Below are 20,714 nucleotides of genomic sequence, written 5' to 3' on the forward strand. Positions count from 1 at the left end.
AAATCGGAAAGATTTGTGTACCACACCTAGTGTCCCAGAAATTTGAGTAGGAAGAATTTCACAGATGTTCACACCTGCTCAGTTAATAGGTCAGAACAGTCAGTGACAGGAAGAACTTATTATACCTGTAATCAACCATTCAGCCAGTACTAAGCTATACAATGGCAGTATTATATAAAGATACATGACTGTAAAAGGACACATGGTGTCAAAGGATACCACTAATAGTCTACAATATTTACCTGCGAATTTCTTGTTGTGTCTTCTGTATCGATTGGATGGCCACATGAATATCTTTGAGCTCATTCATTCCCTTTCTACAGCTGGGACACAGCAACCCTGAGAGAAATTATGCATCAGCTCCAAATAATCAATAAAACACTAAGTCAATTGTTGATCCTCATTTTCTTTTCTCTTCCACCCATTCAAAGCTTATTAAATTGCCTCCTTATTCCTGGTTCTCCTTCCAGCACTCTTTTTCTGCTCTCCTTAATTCACGGGTAACAATTTCATTGATGTCAGTCCTCTAGTTTCATGCCCACTCGTCATACTTTAGCCAAGCTAACTGGAGTGAGTGATGTATTCAACTGGCAGGGATCACAACAAAACTATTCATTATCTGTACCTGATGATCCCATACACATAATCTCTGGCAGAATCACTGGATGACAAGTTTGAGAGTTCTTAAAATCCAGTACAGAATGACAATTCAGCCAGGGGTTTATGACTATGTTATTGTAACACATTGGTATGTGCTTTTACCTGAGTAACTAATGGGTCGAATGCGTGGCTGTTACAGGAGCCTGAGTAACCATCGGACAGCACCTTACAATTACCCACTACCACCATTGTGTATCTAGTGACAGTGCTAGAGGGACAAATGTGACCACAATCACATTTCAGTGCTGCAACTAAATATACTGCTGCTGTCTTATAGTATAAATGAAGTAAATATCAACAGCTGTCTATAAATCCTCAATTCCACAGAGAACCAGATACTTTAAGAAACATGAATTAATATAAGAGTATGAAGCTCTAATACTTTCTCAAAGCAGAAACATTAATGCTATTTCTTTTCTTTTGCAAAGAAAGCATTTGTTCTCAAGTGAATGCCAGATGTATAATTCTTCTGAATTACACTTCATGGGAGTTGAGATGGAACTTAAACAAAGACCCTCCAGTGTGGACAGCTTATGTTTCACATAGCCTGTTTGTAGAAAGTGCTGTTCAAATATTTCTTCTTTGGTGAGGAGCTATTAGATTACTCTTACATTCTATGAAATTGCAGGAAGAAATTTCTCCCACTATAGCTGATGGTACTATGAGCTTGGGTATGTCAATAACTGGAAACTGCCATGAAGTTTCTAATTTTAATTTCAAGTGAAGAACTAATCTTTTAAAATGTATAAATACAACGCAGAATTCAGGATGGCTACTATGTTAGGTATCCTGTATCAACTCCAGCTGGCTTGCTCGTCCCGTGTTATGGCTCCAACCTAATCCACTCTGCATTCAACTGTCTGGTACCATTGTGATTAAGAAGTTAATTATGACACTGAATGACAATCCTAACTCTTGGAAGTATATCCAGATATAGTGTTAAGAAACTGAAAATGTGAAAATTTCAAACTCACTTGGAGGTTAAAAATGCATGGGTTTACACAAGCTGATCATGGCTCAAAATGTATGAGAAATTAGGTCAGGCATAACTGTATTTGTTTTGAGACATTCATTCCCATTTATATTCTCGAGATTAAACTGAAGACCAGACTTAATTGCTATAATTTGAGATTACAAGTGCATATTTCGAATCATCAAATTTTGCAGTATGGAAGGAGGCCATTTGACTCATCACATCTGTATTGGCACAAAAAGGGCTACCTCGCTGGTCCCATTGTCCAACCCTATCGATGTACTCCTCTAAATTCATCACTTTCAAATATATAACCAGCTCTCTTTGGAAACCTTCTACAGAATCCACCTCTATGAATCTGCCTGACAGCACATTCCAAATCCTAACAATTCTCTGAGCAAAGAACTTTCTCCTCATCTCTCTCCTAACTCTCTTGAAATTGTGACCCCCTAGGTACTCAAGTACCAACTAGTGGAAACAGAATATCTTTACCCTGTCAAAATTGTTCGTAATTTTGGACATCTTGAGATCACCCCTTAATTTTCCCTGCTCCAAGGGAACAAGCCCAATTCCTTTGTTTCTAAAATCCATCATTCTTGGTAGCATTCTAGTAAAATACCTTTGAACCCTCTCTAGCGCTTGAACATTCTGCTCTAAATAAAGTGCCCAGAACTGATCTCAATTATCCAAATGTGGTCTGACCAATGATTTTTAGAGGTGTAGCATCACTTCCTTTTATACTCTATGCCTCTATTTATAAATTCAAGTATATGTTTCCTTAACAGCTGTTTCAGCTTACCTGGCCACCTTCAGAGAATTATAGGTCCTTATACTCCCCTGAAAGTTGTCCCATTGAGCCTTAATTGTCTCTCCATGTTCCTTCTACCAAAATGCATTACCTCACATTTCTCTGCATTAAAACCAATCTGCCAGGTGCACTTGGCAGTGCCCGAGGTTACTCAGCATCACTGTCACAATTTCCTCCGCAGCTTCGCATCATCTGCAAATTTGAGATTTTGCCCTTAACATCGGTCTCCAAATCATTTACATAAATCAGAAAAAAATAAGAGTTCCAACACTGATCCCTGGGGAATACCACTGTCGATTCTTCTACAATCTGAGAAATGTCCATCTATAACTTTGTTCGGCTTTCTTTTAGTCAATTTCTAATCCATGCTGCCAAGGACTCATCAATCCCAAACATTCCTAATATGCTAAACAACCTGCCATGTGGCTCCATATCAAATGTTTTCTGAAATTCCAAATACGCAACATCCACTGCACTATCCTCATCCACTGCCCTGTGTCCAAGAAACCAATGAAATTTGTCAGACATTACTGCCCTTGACAAAACCTTGGTGACTGTCCAGTATTAATTTATTTTTCCCTAAGCATTTATTTACCCAGTCTCATATTATGGCCTCCTTCGGTTTTCCCAATGTCATCAATGCTCAATATCAAGATGACAGGTCTGTAGTTTCCTGAGTTATCCTTTGTCCTTAAACAATGATATCACATTTTCAATTAGTCCAGTGGGACTAATCTTGTGTTCAAAAGAAGCCTGGAAAATGTGTGTCAATGGCTTCACAATTTGGTCTTTCTCAGTAATCTCGCACCCCATCTGGGCCTGGCAATTTCTCTAACTGGAGTGCTGCCAGCCTTTTTAGCAGCTCTTTACCTATCATTTACTGCTCAGTTGCTCAACACCCACAGTTTCAACTAGACCATCGTCATCATCTAATTTGGCAAAGACAGAAGCAAAATAATCATTTCGTACCTCTGCCACATCCTTTGCTTCAACGAGCAGCTCACCCTGCTTGTTCCTTATGGGCCTCTCACTATCTTTCACTAATCTTCTACTATTAAATATGTCTTAAAAACATATTACTGTTTGTTTTATCCCAGCTTGCCATTCTTTCCTCATCCTTCCTCCTAGCCTTCCCGCATTTGAAATACTTTTCCTTCCTGATTTCTATTGAAGCTTGTGTTTTACTTCAAATTTTCTTCTTTGTTCTTCCTTCAGTGCAGGCTTTGGGAACTGAAAAGGCCTTTCCTCGCTGCCCATTCTTTACATATGAGTCAAAGCATGGGAGCTTTTCACTTTATCACTCACTATTTCTCCAGGATTTGTGCCAATTAACTACCAGTGTTAAAGCACTACTTATATAATTTGTCCAGAATTTCCACTAATGGTATGATTCTGCAAATCCCAAAGAAATGCTAATCTGGCTTAAGGAGGCAGTTTATTTATGGGCTCCAGTTAAAGCAAAGTACTGTGGATACTGGAGCTCCAAAACAAAAACCGGAAGTGCTAGGGAAACTCAGGCAGCTTTTGCGGAGAGAGAAACAAAGTTAACTTTGTAAGTCTGATTGGAATTCCAAAATTGAAAGAGTCATATTGGACTCAATGTTAACTTTGTTTCTCTGTTCACAGACAGTCAGATGTGCTGAATGCCGCCATCACTTTGTTTTTATTGTACTTTTATTTATAGGGACCATCACAGCTTGTCCTCATCTTGCCTTCACAAATAGTAGATACAGGTGTCCCCCCACATCTATGGGTGATATATTCCAAGATCTATGGCAGATACCCAAAACAGTGGATAGTAGCAAACCCTATCATTTAAATGGGACGCGTACCTCCCTGGCAGCCCCCTGGAATTATTTCTGGAATGTTCCATATAATATTTTCGGGCTGCGGTAAACCGTAGATAACTGAAACTGGGGACACCAAATCCACGGACACAGGGGTTCTATTGTATATTCATTTTCCAATTATTTCAGGGATGGAGGTGGTTCCATTGGAAAGCAGTCAGGATTAGAAACCTTGGATGACATTAAATCAAGGTAAATTATATTTTACTAGTTCTGGTCTTCTTGACATCCACTAACTTAGCGCAGAATAAATGTCTGATGTGCACCATTCAGTTTTAGATCAGATAATAGGTTTATTCACTTAGATCCTCATGCAATTTTTAAAAGATATTCTGCTCCAATTCCTCAATTGATTTGGGAAATTTGTCTCTTTCAAGTACACAATCAGACATTTAGCATAATAGCAAGTGATAGCCACCAGGCTTAAAGCTGCTGTACATGATCTGTACTTGGCTCAGGGTAATGGATATTCCAGCCCATTTACAAGGTCTTCGATTAGCACAAGACTTAGTTCAATGTCGCAATATGAAGAGGTCCCTTTGAATTTTCAGGGAAGCAGAGCACCTACCCTCATCGGATGAATCATCTTGTACTGGTTCTGGTGTCGAACAACTACTCTCTGTGTTCTGTGACCCTTTTGGTGCCGGGTAATCACTGGTTTTGCACCCAATATATTCCTGAACAGAGGCCTACTAACAGAAAGCACTTGTTAACAATGCAGACCACTATAATTCAATCTGACCTAACTTATTGCTGCCCTAATTCAACACAACATACATTTGCAATTGCATCCATATACAGGCTAAGCATTTAAGATGGCACATCAACATGAAGCAAAATAAGACATTGAAAGGATTTGAAAGAATAAAACAGTATAAACATTTTATGATATATTACACTGGATTACACATAAGCAACTCAAAATATAAAGTCAAATATTTTGTGATTAGATTGGAACTTTAATATTCAGTCTTCTCAGCTAAAAGATAAAAACACGCTTCAGTTCCTGGTCAGCCAAAAATCAGTAAGAGATGTGTGTTCCAACTGAGTAAAGCACAGTGGAAGCACAGGAAAAAGACTAGGTTTTAAAACGTAGATAAAAATTCAGGTTTAGGTAAAGAGATAAGGAAAATAATGAAGAAGTTAAACTATATAAAAGATAGTGATGTGAAAAGACTGAATTATACAACAGACAAAAAGCACAAGTTATTTTTCCCCAGTTTATTCTGCCAGATACATTAGTTTGTTTCAGTAATGGAATTTCAATAGATTAAAAGGGCGATTATTAGTACAACCTTATTCAACCATGCAATATGTAAACTCCCTAACTTTTGTCTCCCATTACTTCAAGAGTGGTATATTTAGTAGCTTTGATGGAGTAATGGGTGAGATTGGAATAATTGAGGGAAAACTAGGAAAACTGTGGCAATGTGGGATCTTTGGACATTGAAAAAGGCTATCTGGGACTGTAGGTTATCTAAATGGCACGAGGGAGAATTTAGGTTGCTGGAACACTGAGGGAAAATGGAAACTGAAAATATTAAAGGGGAAGTGGCAACGGGAAGGTCTGATTATGTGAGCTGTATTTAGCCTAAGGGTGTGTACTAAATCCAGAATGCTAGTTTAGACACAAGGGTGGAGTAGTGGCCCACAGCCAGAGTACAGACCCAGAACAAAAAAAACTCAAAGGGATATGAAAAAAAATGGATTTTCTAGTGAAATTAATTTCCTCAGTCACAAAAATGCCCTTTGATCATCAGCCTCTGCTTACTGCTTCTGCCAATTCCTTGGATCCCATGGGCTCTTACATTCACTTGCAGTTTCAACACGAGAAAAGCCTTGCTGATGTCCAAGTAGGACTCTCTAAGAGCAGACTAATTCTAAACTTCTCAATGACAACTAGGGATGGGCAACTAATGCTGGATCAGCCAGCGACACCTATATCCCACAAATGAATTAAAATAAGCTAACAGAGAGTGTAGAAGCAGAGATGCTTTGGAATTCTGATACTCAAATGAAGGGAAAGTTGGCAAAAACAAAAGAAATGCTAACACTAACTCTAAATAAATCATAGGTTACTTGTCAAGTAAAATGTTTCCTGATTTTAAGAGAGGCAATGGCATGGCAGATGGTGGAATCGGAATTCTAAAAAAATGGAATTAAAAACTAATGACTATGAAACTATTGCTTCACTCATGTCCTTTAGAAAATCTACCACCTCATTTGGTCTGGTCTGCATATGACTCCAGACTCTCAGCAGTGTGGTTGTCTCTTAACTGGCCTCTAAAATGGTCTAGCAAACCACTCTGTCTCAAACCACTACAACACCTAAAGGAATGAAAATGGCCAAATGATCTAGTACTGATGTAGGCAATGGCAAACTCAGTCCTGCTGCCCTGCAAAGTCCTTATTAACATTTTGGGGCTTGTGCCAACATTGGGACAGCTGTCTCAGAGTATATAAACAGTAGTCTACCAGTCGTACTCTCAGAATTTCTCCTTACAGACTATGTGCTACATATCATCCCTGGGATTATACACTCACTTAACCTGGGAGTCCTCAATATGAAGTCCAGACCCCATGAATCTCATTGCCACATGTCAAACATAGACATGATGCAATGAGATGGTTATACAGCACCCCCTCAGCTAATGTAACAGTACACTTCTATGTTGAACACCACCTGGAAGAAGCACTAAAATGGGTAAGGGTCAGACACTTCAAGGTCCGTCTCAAAGATTGGTGCAGCAGCACCTCTACCGACTGAGCTGGCCGAGTTCTACAAGAGTTAGCTACTAGACTAGAACATTCATCAAAATCATATAGTGTGGAAACAGGCCATTTGGCCCAACAAGTCCACACTGACCCTCCGCAGAGTAACCTACCCAGAGCCATTCCCCTATGCTCTTCCTCTAGATTTATCCCTTACTATGGACAAGGTCTGCAGTAGGTGCTGAGGGGACCAACAAAAGGAAAAAAAAACATACTTGACCTCATCCTCACCAAACTGTTTGTAGCAAATGCATCTGTCCATGACAGTACTGGTATGAGCGACTACCCCACAATCCTTGTGAACAAGTAGTATTGTCTTCACATTGTCAATACCCTCTCGTGTTGTGTGGCATTACAACTGTGCTAAACGGGATAGACTTCAAGCAGAACTAGCCATTCAAGACTGGGCATCCACGAGTTAGTGCGGGCCATCAGCAGTAACAGAACTGAACTTAAACACAATCACTTGTGCACCAAGCAAATGATAGAGCGAATCAATCGCACAACCAATGGATCATCTCTAAACTATGCAGTTCTGCTACATCTCGTCATGAATGGCAGTGGACAACTAAACAACTGAATGGAGGAGAAGACTCCACAATATCCTCAACAGGGGCACAGCCCAGGCTATAGTGCAAAAGACAAGGATGAAGCATTTACAAAAATTCTTCACCTGAGAAGTGCGGAATGGATGATCTACCTTGACACTCTCTGGAGGTCCCCAGCATCATGCATGCCACAGCCTACTTGACTCATTCCACACAAAGGCTATAGGTCTTGACAGCATTCTGGCAACAGTTCTGAAGATTTTTCCTCCAGAACTTACCACACCCCTGGCCAAGCTGTTCTAGCTCAGCTGCTACAGTCATCTACATGACACGTGGAAAAGAGCTCAAGTACATATTGTACACAAAAAGCATGACAAATTCAATTCAGCCAATTTCCACTCCATTAGTCTATTCTCCACCATTAGTAAAGCGATGGAAGAGGTCATCAACAATGCTAGGAAGCAGCACTTCTTTAGCAATAACGTACTCACTGATGCTCAGTTTGGATTCCACCAGGGAGACTTTGCTCCTGACTTTAACTCAGATTCAAACATGGACAAAAAGAACTGAATTGCAGTTGTGAGTTGATAGTGATTGCTGTCAACATTTGAGTGTGGCATGAAGACACCTAACAAAACTAGAGTCAATGGGAACCAGGGGAAGAACACTCTTCTGGTTAGAGTCATACTTAACACAGAAGAAGATAGTTGTGGTTGTTAGAGGAGTTCCAGGAGCTGCAATCAAGAGTTCCTCGGGATAGTGTCTTAGCCCGGTCTTCAGCTGCTTCAATGACTTTGCCTCTACCATAAAGTCAGAAGCAGGGGTGTTCAGCACCATTTTGTGACTCCTCTGATACTGAGGCAGTCTCCATGTTCAAATTCAGAAAGACCTAGTCCAGATCAAACTTGGGCTGACAAGCGGCAAGTTGCATTCATGTTACATAAGTGTCAGGCAATGACCACCTCCAAAATCCACCCATTGACCCTGCACATTCAATGGCACTACTGTAGCGAAATCCTCCATCATCATCCTCGGGGTTTCCATTAAACAGAAACTGAACTGGATGAGCTACATAAATACTGTTGTTGCAAGTGCAAGTTAGCAGCTAGGAATCCTGCAGCAATTAGTACCTCCCCATTCACCAAAGCCTGTCCATCATCTACAAAGCACAAGACAGGACTGTGATGGAATACTCCCACTTGTCTGAATGAGTGCAGCTCCACCAACAGAAGATGCTTGACACCATCCAGGATAAAATAGTCCACTTAATTGGCACATATCCACAAACATTCACTTCCTCCATGAGGAAAAAGTGAGAACTCCAGGTGCTGGAGAGCAGAGTTGAAGAGTGTGGTGCTGGACCGGCTGTGCTTTTCAAGCACCCCCTCTTCAACTCCCTCCATGACCAATGCAGCAGTATGTACCTTCTACAAGATGCACTGCAGAAATTCAGAGGCTCTTTGGACAACACCTACCAAACCCACAATTCATCTGGAAAGACAAGTGTAGTAGATCCTTTCTCATCAATGCTATACTATAGAAACACCACCACCTGCAAAGTCCCTCTCTAATTTACATACCACCCTGACTGGAAATATATCCAGTTGAAAAACTTGGAACTCCCTCACAATGTTGTGGGTCTCCCTACACCAAATATATAGCAGTGATTCACGATGGCAGCTTACTAACACCATTCTTAAGGGCAATTCAGAAATGACGATAAATGCTGACCCAGCGAACTTGGCCCATATACCCTGAATACAGTAAACTTTTATCAAGGAAAAAATCTTTTGTTGAGGAAAGCCTGGAGAAATTGGAACTGTTTTAAATAAAGCAAAGGAAGCTAAAAGAAGAGATATGAGAAGTGTTCAAAATTATGTGGGAAATTGGGATGGAATGTGCTGATTATGGGATCTGGATTTAACCCAAGATCTTACTTTAGACACAGAAATTGAGTAATGGCCTCAACCCATGAGAGGAATGCAAAAACAAATCACCTGAAAGGTACATTAGGAAGTTCTCAGATTAATCTTATTGAACTCAATGACGTTTTCTATTCCTAAAAAAGGAAGTGTTTTACTGCTTGAATCCCAAATATAAAGTCAACAAGAGTGAACAGAGATGCACAAATGAAAGAAAAAGTTGATAAAAGAAACTTTTACGAATAAAACAAAAGCAAAATGGGAATGATAACTTTAAACAAATCATAGGTTACACAGCAAGTTTGCGGTTTGGAAAAATATAAAAATCACAGAGGCTCAGAGAAGATCTGAGATAATTGTTCAAAGTTACGTGGTGAATAAGAAAAAGCTATTTCTATTGCATGGCACAGTGGCTCAGTGGTTAACACTGCTGCCTCACAGTGCCAGGGTCCTAGATTAGATTCCAACCATTGTGTGCAGTTTGCGCTGTCACCATTCTCCACATGTTGTTGTGCATTTCATCCAGGTGCTCCAGTTTCCTCCCACAGTCCAAAACGTGTGTAGGATGGGTGGATTAACCATGCTAAATTGCCCACAGTGCCCAGGGATGTTCAGGCTAGGTGGGTTAGCTGTGGGAAATGCAGTGTTAGAGGAATAGGGGGAGTCTGGATGGGATGCTCTTTGGAGGGTTGGTGAGGACTCGATGAGCCAAACGGCTTGCTTCCACACTGTAGTGCTTCTATGGTTACTGGTTAGGGACTTGGTAATCAGAGTATACATTTATAATAATTACTTTAAATTTAAAATGTTTGTGCAGGCAGGATCTATCATAGTGTTAATATGGCCAGTAGATACTTTCTTGGGAAAGAATGGACCAGGGAATGAAATTCACTGATGGCTTTTTCAGATTGCTGAAATGGGATTAATGGTTTCCTTCTTGTGGTGTACAACTTTACAGTTTATTTTGATCATGACCTGCCGTCTTGTTTGACTGCTGTTGCTGATCACATCCGTTGACTTGAATGTTATCGATTTGTGCCGGGTGTTCGTCTGGATGATTCCATCCTTTTCAAATTGAATAATGTCATTTGTTGGATCCCAAGGACTGACGCTGGAAGACAAAAATAAAAAGGCAGAGAAGCATCATACATAATGCACATAGACCTCTCTGGGGTGTTGTGAAAAACTCCAAAAATGGACTGGAATCAGAGTTATACAGCACGGAAACTAGGGAAGGACCTTTTTTGAGCTAAACTGAAGTGGCAGCTGTACTCTATTTAGCACACTAGGAGTACACAAGGACTGTAGATGCTGGACTTCAGAGTTGAAAAGTGTGGCGCTGGAAAAGCACTGCAGGTCAGGCAACATCTAAGGCACAGGAGAATCGATGTTTCGGGCATAAAGTGTGTCACACATACACACACCAAACAACCCCACCGCCCTGTGGCCAACCACGTCAACTCTCTCTCCCACTCTGCCAATGACATGACGCTGCCTCTTCCATTGCTAAATCCAAGCCACCCAACAACTGGAGAAAGAATATCTCATCTTCTGCGTTGGGATCCTTCAACCACATGGCATCAACATCGACCACTTGCTTCCTCATCTCATCTCCTCCCACCTCATCCCAGATCCAACCCTCCAACTTGGTACTATTCTCTTGAACTGTCCATCTTCCTTTCCACCTATCTGTTCCACCCTCCCCTCTGACCTATCACTCACTCCCCATCTGCATCTATGTATTGTCTTCCCAGCTACCTTCCCATCACTCCCACCCTATTTATTTCTCAGCCCCCATCCCCACCACATTCCTGACGAAGGGCTTAATTTCAATTCTGCTGTCCCTCGGATGCTGCCTGCCCGCCTGTGATTTTCCAGCACTATATTTTTTGACTATCACATATTGGCTCCTTCACTCTAAATAAAATCTTGGACAATTACTGGGATTTTATTTTTAAGATTTTCATTCGCTCTCCTTTAAGGATAGGGTGTAGTAGTGGAAGAATTCACAGGCTGATCAGTCTCACAGGCCATGACCATAGCTGTGTCTACTGCAGCCAGTAAACCCATAAGGTGTGAGCACTGGATAGTCTTTCACTACCTGTATAGTGAGGGCAGCTAACTACACACACCAAATACAGGTATCCTGCTGAATGCCAACTGCAGAGGTTCAGCCTCCATTTCTGGGAACTAGAGTGGGTTCTAATTATGTTTCCCTCTAATTTGAGGTAGGAATTCTACAGTCAAAGCAAAAGGTTCACCAAATATTTGAAATACAACATTTCCAACAGAGAGTATTTGTAGAGTCATCCTAAACACAGAGCTAGGATTGAGATTGAACCAAAATTTAAGATTTATAAATTGCATGGCAGGTGGAATTACATTATAATCTACAACATGACTCATGAGATTTTAACAGTAAATCTTCCTAAAGAGCACAAATACTATTAGACTGGAAGTATTTGCTCAAAATGACTGTAAACTCACTACTTTTAGCATCAAAAGCAGAAGCTTTCTCGATTCCACACCAGTCTACCAGAAACCTTAGTGCTACGTCAAATCCACCATCTGGAAGTGCTTTAAATAAAGAATAATCATATTTACAATGATCTTTCCTCCTCGTAATTCTGGTAAAATGAAAGAGAGTTTAATTTATTGCTCATTTATTTAGATTTAGTTGACAGGTTGTGTGGGTCACTCCAGAACCTCTCACGTTACATTCTGAGTTCAGATGGATCTGTGTAAATCGATGAAGGAGCTGGAACACACACTGAAGTGTGGGCGAAAGGATAAAAATAAAATATACAAATACATCAGCAGTGCCATCTGTTAAGTGCCAGCAACAATCTGGAACTCTGAACACAAATGTTGTCACTTTAAAACCTAGCCAGGATATTTATTACTCAAAATTTGTTTTTTGTTTTGTTTGGGCTCATCCAAAGGTGCTGATTCTTAGTGGAATAAGGTCATTCAGATGCTAGAAGAGCAAATGATCTTTCTTTGTGGGCGATCCTAAAATATGAGATTGATATTTTCATTAAAGAGGACAAGAAAATTGTCCAGGCTGGTTAACACAGAAGTGAAAAATCCCAACCACAGTGACAACAGACCATGTAGCAATGGGACGGACATCACAGCTGAGGTCAGTCATATCCTCTTCTGACATCTACCCATATACACTTTTCAGTGAGGCCATCTGCAAAAGATACCTACATAATTCTTTTAGCCTCCTCCGAGTGCCAGTGAAATGGCTGTAAAGCAGCTCAGCTAAATAAATACAGGAAACTGGAGTAATTTCTTGCTCGTGGAACACCTTATTCATTGGATGGTATCTTCATCCATCCTGCAGGGCATGTGACAGAATTATTAATTGTATTTCCTTCTTTGTATTCAATGTGAGAGACAAAGGGCACGTACTCTGTGAATTTATACCGCCAGTTCTTTGTCACCACATCCTGCTGGAATAGTCGTGACACCCATTCCTCATGCTTATCATTACGTTCTTTGGCAGCTTTGCGTTGTGCTTCCTCCAAAATAAATTTCTCCAGTGTCGCCTGTTCCTGATCACGGTTCTTTATTGCTCTCGTCACTTGCTGCCACAACCTGGAAGAACAGCAGAAAAGATTACAAACTCTCTCTTTAATACTGCACAACGTATCAAACTCACTGAAAAGCGAGTTCCCAGCTATTAAGTAGAATCCATTGACAAAAGGACATTCCAGGTTCTTGGTGCTTCAAAGTACACATTAGTGTAGGTGATATCATACACTGTTCTAACATAGTATTTGTTAACACAAGGGTACATTATGACTTCGTAGCTACAAAGAAGCTATTAAACCAGTGGAAGCTATTAAACCAGGTTCGGAACTATGGAAGCTGTAAAGAATCCATTAATAATAAAGCAGGCAAAGTCCTGGTTGATGTATTCAGCATATTGACATATAAAGAGTGTTGGTTAGAATACCGAAGTCAACCAGGACTCAGCTGCTATAACAACTGCACTTTGTTAAATACTGAAGAATCAGATTACGACACACCACTGTTGGAATCACAAATGATAATTTCCTCTAAATTTTAACCATTTAAAAAAATGTGATGGAATTCAGAGAAGGCAGAGTGGTGCTGGAAAAGCACAGCAGGTCGGGCAGCATCTGAGGAGCAGGAGAATTGATGTTTTGGGCAAAAGCCCTTCCATTCCTGAAAAAGGGTTTTTGCCAGAAACATCGATTCTCCTGTTCCTCGCATGCTGCCTGACCTGCTGTGCTTTTTCAACACCACACTCTCGACTCTAATATCCAGCATCTGCAGTCCTTACTTTCACCTTCAAAAGAGACATGGGTCAGGTTACACAGTACTAAACTTCCCACTGGAGGACTGCTCAGCCAGTTTAGCTCAAAATGCAACTGTTTAACAAAAGGTAAAAGAGAGATGCTTATTACTACATTTTTCATAAGTATCTCAGAATGGTTCACTCACAAATTATTAATTTAAATGCAGTAATTGTATAATATGGCAATGAACCAAACACAGTACAATCATACAAGTAGTAAGAAGATTTTTTTTAAAAAACTAAAATCAAATGAACTTGTTTAAGTACTGGAGAAACTCAGCAGGTCTGGCAGCATTTATAGAGAGTGAAAAAAAAAGAATTAATGAAACAGAGATCTGATTCAGTGTCACTGGACTTGACGTTAACTCAGTTTCTCTCTCTACAGATGCTGCTGGACCTGCTGAGTTTGTCCGGCACTTTGTTTTTGTATCAGATTTCCAGCATTTGCAGTTCCTTGTTTTTATTTTGATGTTAATTTTGTGAAGAGTGAGGGAGACATGTTATCTTAGGACACCAGAACTGTCCATCCCAAAACGTAGACTCATCACCACAGTTTCACATGGTATTTTAAGGAGGGCCCTGAGGTACCAACATAGATCATGTGCTCAAATCCTGAATAGATCTTAAATCCAAACACTGACTCTGAAGCGAAACTAATTAAAACTGACTGAAGCATCAGTTCAACTGGAGTCAGATTGTAGCTTTAGACTTGCTTCCTGAAGCTGCTTTTACAACAAAAAAAGGAATGAAGAAAGTCCCCCAGCAATTAAGGTGCGTGGTAGGTTCGCTTCAAAACTACTTCCTTTGCTCATTGTTTATCTAAAGATGTCATTGTATTTTTGCCTGCTTGACATACCTTTCAGACTCAAAGTCGTCCTGCTCCTCCAAACATACAACATGCCGCACTAGACGCTGTTTTCGAATCTCACTGGTGACACTCCAGAATTTAGCAGAGAATCCAGCATTCTTTTCATGGATATACACATCCCGATCCTGTAGCAGAAGGGGACAAAAATAGTATCATGACAAGGATGCTCACTCCACTTCCTAATATGCTAATTTTTAGTTTTAAACAATTTTAGTGAACTTCACGATGATCACACAAAAGAAGTTTACAGGTTCAACACTGCTCCAAGTCAAGTGCAGCAAGAATAAGATGAAAGAGTAATGGGTTCTGTCCCTTCATTATCCATCAGAAATTCAGGTCAGGTATAGCAACAATTCTTAACGGAGGTTCATGACCTTCTACACATCTGTCACAAGGTTTCAAACTGCTCTCCTGACCAACCATCTTTGGCTAACTTGTTCAGGTAAGGTACAGCCAGTTTGGTCATTCGGTTTCATTGGCTTTGCCCTTTCAAAATGTCAATCAGTGCAGTGATTATAGGTGGGCTCAGATCTGGTCAGGAAATATCACAGTTCTTCACATATGCGATTACAGCTGTGTGTGGATGGAATTGGGGGGGCAGTGAGAGGATTGGAAATGATGTGGAAAAGGAAGTGGATGAAACCAGGGCACACTGCAGTAGCAGTATGCCAGTTACTACCCACCCTGCCTGACCACCTCCTCTTCATGGGATTGGCCACTACTCTCTAAGGCCAACAGAGCAGTTGGCCATTTGATTGGTCAACAGCTCTCAGAGGTTAGACTACCTCTCAAATGCAATGGAAGTGCTGCCTCAGCCTAATTAAAGTCCCAACAGCCATTAAATGTCTGTGGGGCAAATCAGTGATGCCTCCATCCTTTGTAAAGTTCAGCTCAGTGAGAGGCAGTTCAGTCTGGTGGAGAGCGTGATCCATCATCACTAAGCCAAACAATGTCCAGATTATCATCATTATCATCAAAAACACAAGACTTCCTCAATTCATTTGGTAAGGAAAAGCAGCCACTGAAGAAGAAACAATAGCAGGTCAACATGGAATCAGCAAAAATCTGCTCTACAGTTTGTCACAAAATCATATTTTATATCAAATGATTTTTTTGGAATCGAACAACTGGAGACTCGAATTAAAAACTCAGACTAAAGGTGACTTAAACTTACAATGATACAAATTGGGCAGCTATCTTTGTTGTATCTTCCACACAATCCATTAAGATGGAAAAACCATGTCTGCAAAAATCCATCAAGTGGAGTAATGCATGAAACCTGACTAAACCCACATATCCTGTTCCCATTAACAAGTATCAAGGCCATACCCTGAGGTGTTCAACGATGAAGATCTTGTGTATGTTTAAAATTCTGCTTTCTGTGCAGTAAGGGGACAAGTTGTGGGAATGTTGACAAGTGAAGACCATGTGGGATCCCTCTCTCCATTCCATCTTGCAAGCTTTGTACCCTGTTTGAACCCTGACATTTGTGTGCCAAACATTACTCACCAACTGTCAGCCCAAACCTGGATATTGTCCAGGTCTTGCTGCATTTGGACATAGTCTGCTTCAGTATCTGATGAGTTAGTTGAGAAGTGTGATGAACATTTCTAAAGAGCCATGTTGTGGTGAAGGAGGAGAGAGAAAGAAAAAAAAGCGAGAAGTAAATTGATTCCTCACATGATCATAACAACTCTTCTCAGTCTGGAGGGTACTAGTAACGTGGTGGGCTAGGACATGATTCAGGTGTAAAACTAAACCTGATTTTGCCTTATAGTTATGAATTAAAGGGGGTAAGGTTAACATACACTTGTGTTTAAAACATTTGTGTACAGGAATTCTGTTTACGAATGCTCGTACATATGAATGTGACTCTTTAAAGACCTGACATATGAGCATTTCCTATACTTACAAACTGCTGCTTTATGTTGTCCTGCATAGGACTCTGGAACAGAACCTATTTGCAACCTGGGGACGACATGTAATTAATAGACTATGCTCGAGGCAGTTTGGCTCATCCAAAAATAAAACGTGAAATATCAGAAAAGTCAAGGGACTCGTTCAAATTCCTGAAAGGACTCAGGTGAATACCACAACACTGATGCACTGTGCTGAATGTAAGAGTCACTTTGGTGCTCCTGCCCACTGGTTGCAACGCCGATCTGAAGCATCCCAACTGGGCACTTACCTGCCTTATGTCAGGGTTTGCCTCCTAGCTCCAAGAGCTGCCAGTCAATCAGAGACACCTTTGCAAAATTCACTGGGAGGAAATTTAGGAAAACAGAAATTGCTCTTAAAAAGAAAACTGATTTTGTTTTCAAACCCCAAGATAGCTGCAAGCACTTACCCAGTGTCCCTCAAGTGTGGCCTGTGTCTCCTCTCCCAATGTTATCTTTCCCGCAATCTGGTTCACAGCATCACTGCCTCCCAGGAAAGGCTGCCAGTAAACAGGAGGTAATTACAATTGCATCAGAATGAAGTGTTTGCTAAGTATTTGAGCAATTGTCAAATTGTTTAGAAGCCTTTTGACACAGAGAAACCTCACCTGGGCATTAAACTAATGGACTGATTGGCTCATTGTGCAATCGGCTGAATTCTCATTTCACTAGATTCAATGAGCTCTACAATAAGCTGGTCTTTTACCAGATTACCATTCAGGCATTGAAGTCTACTCCATTGCTTGTACAGTTCTTCTTAAAAGCATATGCGTTTGAGTCTGTCAACGTTCTTTGTTGTAATTCTACACAAAACATTAATATGATAACACATCCAGCTGTGTAACTGAAAGATTGGACAAGTTTATCACTTACCTTCAGTTTGAATTCGAGCTCTGCTTTGTACTGAGTTTTTTCACACTCAATGGTTATCTTCCCTCCCATCTCTAGGGTTAGTGTTCCATACAAAAGCCCTAGAACAGAGAAAGTGAATACATTTACTCAAAATTGGATAAAACAAGTTTTTTTCCACATGCTAAGAGTGAGCAGAATATTTAATCATGCTATCTTATTTTGAGGGAAAGTAGAGCTAACGTCACTATGATCTGTGTTCATAGAATCATACAGGACAGAACTGGCCCTTCAGCCCATCAAGTCAAAAATATAGTATAACTTACATTAGTCCCATCTTCCAGCCCTGAACAGATGAGCACTTGCAAGGGTCATAACAGGTATTTCTTTGAAAGGTTGAGATTTCCCACCTGAATCACCCTCTCAGATAGTTGCATTCCAGGTTCCCACCACCCACTGGGTCTAAATGTTTTCCTCAGATCCCCTCTAAAACTCCTGCCTTTCGTTGTAAAATTATGCCTCCTTGTTATTGACCCTTAAGGGGGACAGCTGCTTTCTACTCATGCTGTCCATAGCCCTCAATCGTCTACAACGCCATCAGGATTCTGCTCCCCCACCCCTCAAACTTCTCTGCTCCAAAGAAAACAATGTGAGTCTATTCAGCCTCTCTTCACAACTGAAACCCTCCATCCCAGTATGTCTTCTCAGCAGGCCCTCCTGTGCAATCCTTCCTACATTGTGGTGACCAAAACTGCACACAGTGCTCCAGTCTAACCAAACTTCTGTGCAGTTCCAACATGACCTTCCTACTTTTATAATCTACACCATGATTGATACAGTAAAGGGTAATAATGCCTCATATGCTTTCTTAGTCACCCTGGTAACCTGTCCTGCCACCTTCAGTTATCTGTGGACAAGCACCCCAAGGTCCCTCCATTCCTCTGAGTTTCCCTTGCCTTGTTCTCTTTCAAAGTACATCGCCTCACACTATCTGAATTAAATTCTAATCACTAATCTGCCCAATCCATTTACATCTTACATGCTCCTCCTCACCATCAACCACCCAGCCAAGCCTAGTGTCATCCACAAACTTACTTAACATCCCTCCCACATTCTCATCACCATCATTTATGAAAATCACAAACAAGAGACCCAAAACTGATCTGAGAGACACCACTGTACACTGGGTTCCAATCACAAACAGCCTTCTATCACCACCCTATCTCACCCAATTTTGGATCCAACTTGCCAAATTACCCTGGATCCCATGTGATTTATCTTTGTTATCAGTTTCCCATATAGCACCTTGTCAAACACTTTGCTAAAATCTTTACAAAATACATCAATTGCCCTATCCTCATCTACATACTTGGTTATCTCCTCAAAAAAAAACCCATCAACCAGATTTGTTAGGCATGATCTTCCTCTGAGAAATCAATGCTGCCTCTCCCTGATCAGGGCCTGCCTCTCTAAACGGAGATTAATTTTGACCTTTACTATTTTCTCGATAGTTTCCCTATCACTAAGATTAGATTTACTGGTCTATTGTTCACACTGGTCTATCTCTACGATCCTTCTTGTAAAATAGAAGCACATCAGCTGTCCTCCAGTCCTCTGGCATGTCACTGTGGTGAGAGACAATTAAAAAATTTGGGCCAGAGACCCTGTAATTTCCTTGCTTGTCTCCTACAGCAGGTTGGGATACAATTCATCTGGACCTGGGTATTTGTCCACTTTTAAGTCTGCTAAATCCTCCAATGTTCACCCTGAACTCTGCACAGATAATAAAGTGGAGAGGGATTGAGACCATGAGTTTCATAAAAACCCATAACTAAGAATAAAAAGAATGATACCCCTGTCAAATAAGATGTAGGAGCAGGTCGTCATTTGGCCTATTGAGTCCATTCCACCATTTAATACGATCATGACTATCTGATAATCCTCAATTCCAATTTCTTGCCTTTTCCCCATAAACCTAGATTCCCTTAAAATTAAAAATGTATCTCAGCCACGAACACACTTAATAACCCAACCTCTCCAGTTCTGTAGTAAAGAATTCCACACATTCACTACCCTCAGATGTTCCTCCTCACATCTGCCTTAAATGGGTGAGCTGTTAGTCTGAGAATTGTACTCTCTGGTCCTAGACACTCAGTAGGGGAAATAACCTCTCCACAACTATCCTGCCAATCCCCATAAGAATCTTATATGTTTCAATAAAGTCACCTCTCATTCTAACTCCAACGAGTACAGGCCCAACCTACTGAACTTCTCCCCATTAAAAAATTATTCTGTTTCTGGGGTTAGTCTAGTGAACCTTACCTGAACTGTCTTCAATGCCAGTATGTCTTTTGTTAGATAAAGGGGCCAAAGTTCACAAATTCTAGATGTGATCTAAATAGAGTCTGAGTAGTTTTAGCAAGACTTCTCTACTTTGATACTACATTTCTTTTGAAATAAGAGCCAACATTCCATTTACCTTCCCTATTGCCCACTGAACCAGATGCTAACTTTTGTGATTTATGCCCAAGGACTCCCAATCCCTTTGCTGCAGCTTCAAGTCTCACAGCATGGAAACAGACCCTTTGGTCCAACTCATCAATGCCAACCAGACATCCCATTCTGACCTAGTCCCATTTGTCAGCATTAGGCCCATATGTGTCCAAGCTCTTCCTATTCATAAACCCATCCAGATGTCTTCTAAATGTTGTCATTGTATCAGCCTCCACCACTTCCTCTGGCAGCTCCTTCTATACACGCACCACCCTTTACATGAACAAGTTACCACTTGGGTCCCTTTTAAATCTTTCCCCTCTCAACTCAAACCTCTGCCTAGTTTTGGACTTCCCCACCCTAGGGAAAAGATCTCCACTATTCACCCTATCCATGCCCCTTATGATTTTTCTGCAGTCTTTCTCCATTTTAAATTTTATCCAGCTCCTTCATTCTTACTGTCTGTAAAAGGTTGTGTGAAGATATTGGAACCCTTCACTAGGCTCAAAAGAAAAATCAGATAATCTTTAGCTTTTGTAAAGACTTTGGGAGTGAAATCATGGATGGAGGAAGTGAATGTACTGTAGCCAAAATTGCAGATGGTACAGAATAGATGGAAAGGCAGGTTGTTGAGAGGGATACAAACAATTTACAGAGAGATATTGGTGGGTGAAGCAAGTGGACAAAATGTTGGTGAATGGAGTATA

General features: G+C 40.7%; 1 protein-coding gene and 1 long non-coding RNA gene across 5 annotated transcripts in view; one reads left to right on the plus strand and one right to left on the minus strand.

Annotated features, from left to right (window-relative positions):
• LOC122557915 (uncharacterized) overlaps window positions 1–20,714 on the plus strand; it is a 177,795-nt gene that overhangs the window by 113,328 nt on the left and 43,753 nt on the right. The window lies entirely within an intron of this gene.
• The window catches only part of LOC148146984 (oxysterol-binding protein-related protein 8-like), a 140,069-nt gene that overhangs the window by 2,530 nt on the left and 116,825 nt on the right, over window positions 1–20,714 (minus strand). For 3 of the 4 annotated variants that reach the window (XM_087996680.1, XM_087996683.1, XM_087996681.1), the window contains 7 exons: window positions 17,539–17,636; window positions 17,076–17,165; window positions 14,717–14,853; window positions 12,948–13,133; window positions 10,506–10,641; window positions 4,857–4,977; window positions 243–339 (listed from right to left, as the gene is read on the minus strand). In XM_087996680.1, coding sequence (XP_087852806.1) covers window positions 243–339; window positions 4,857–4,977; window positions 10,506–10,641; window positions 12,948–13,133; window positions 14,717–14,853; window positions 17,076–17,165; window positions 17,539–17,636 — 865 coding nt within the window. The remainder of the gene's footprint in view (window positions 1–242; window positions 340–4,856; window positions 4,978–10,505; window positions 10,642–12,947; window positions 13,134–14,716; window positions 14,854–17,075; window positions 17,166–17,538; window positions 17,637–20,714) is intronic. The other variant, XM_087996682.1, reaches the window with a different exon arrangement.

The sequence above is a fragment of the Chiloscyllium plagiosum genome, unplaced genomic scaffold, assembly GCF_037043375.1.
Source record: "Chiloscyllium plagiosum isolate Xiang-an unplaced genomic scaffold, Cpla_swu_hap1 HiC_scaffold_18, whole genome shotgun sequence".
Classification (NCBI taxonomy): domain Eukaryota; kingdom Metazoa; phylum Chordata; class Chondrichthyes; order Orectolobiformes; family Hemiscylliidae; genus Chiloscyllium; species Chiloscyllium plagiosum.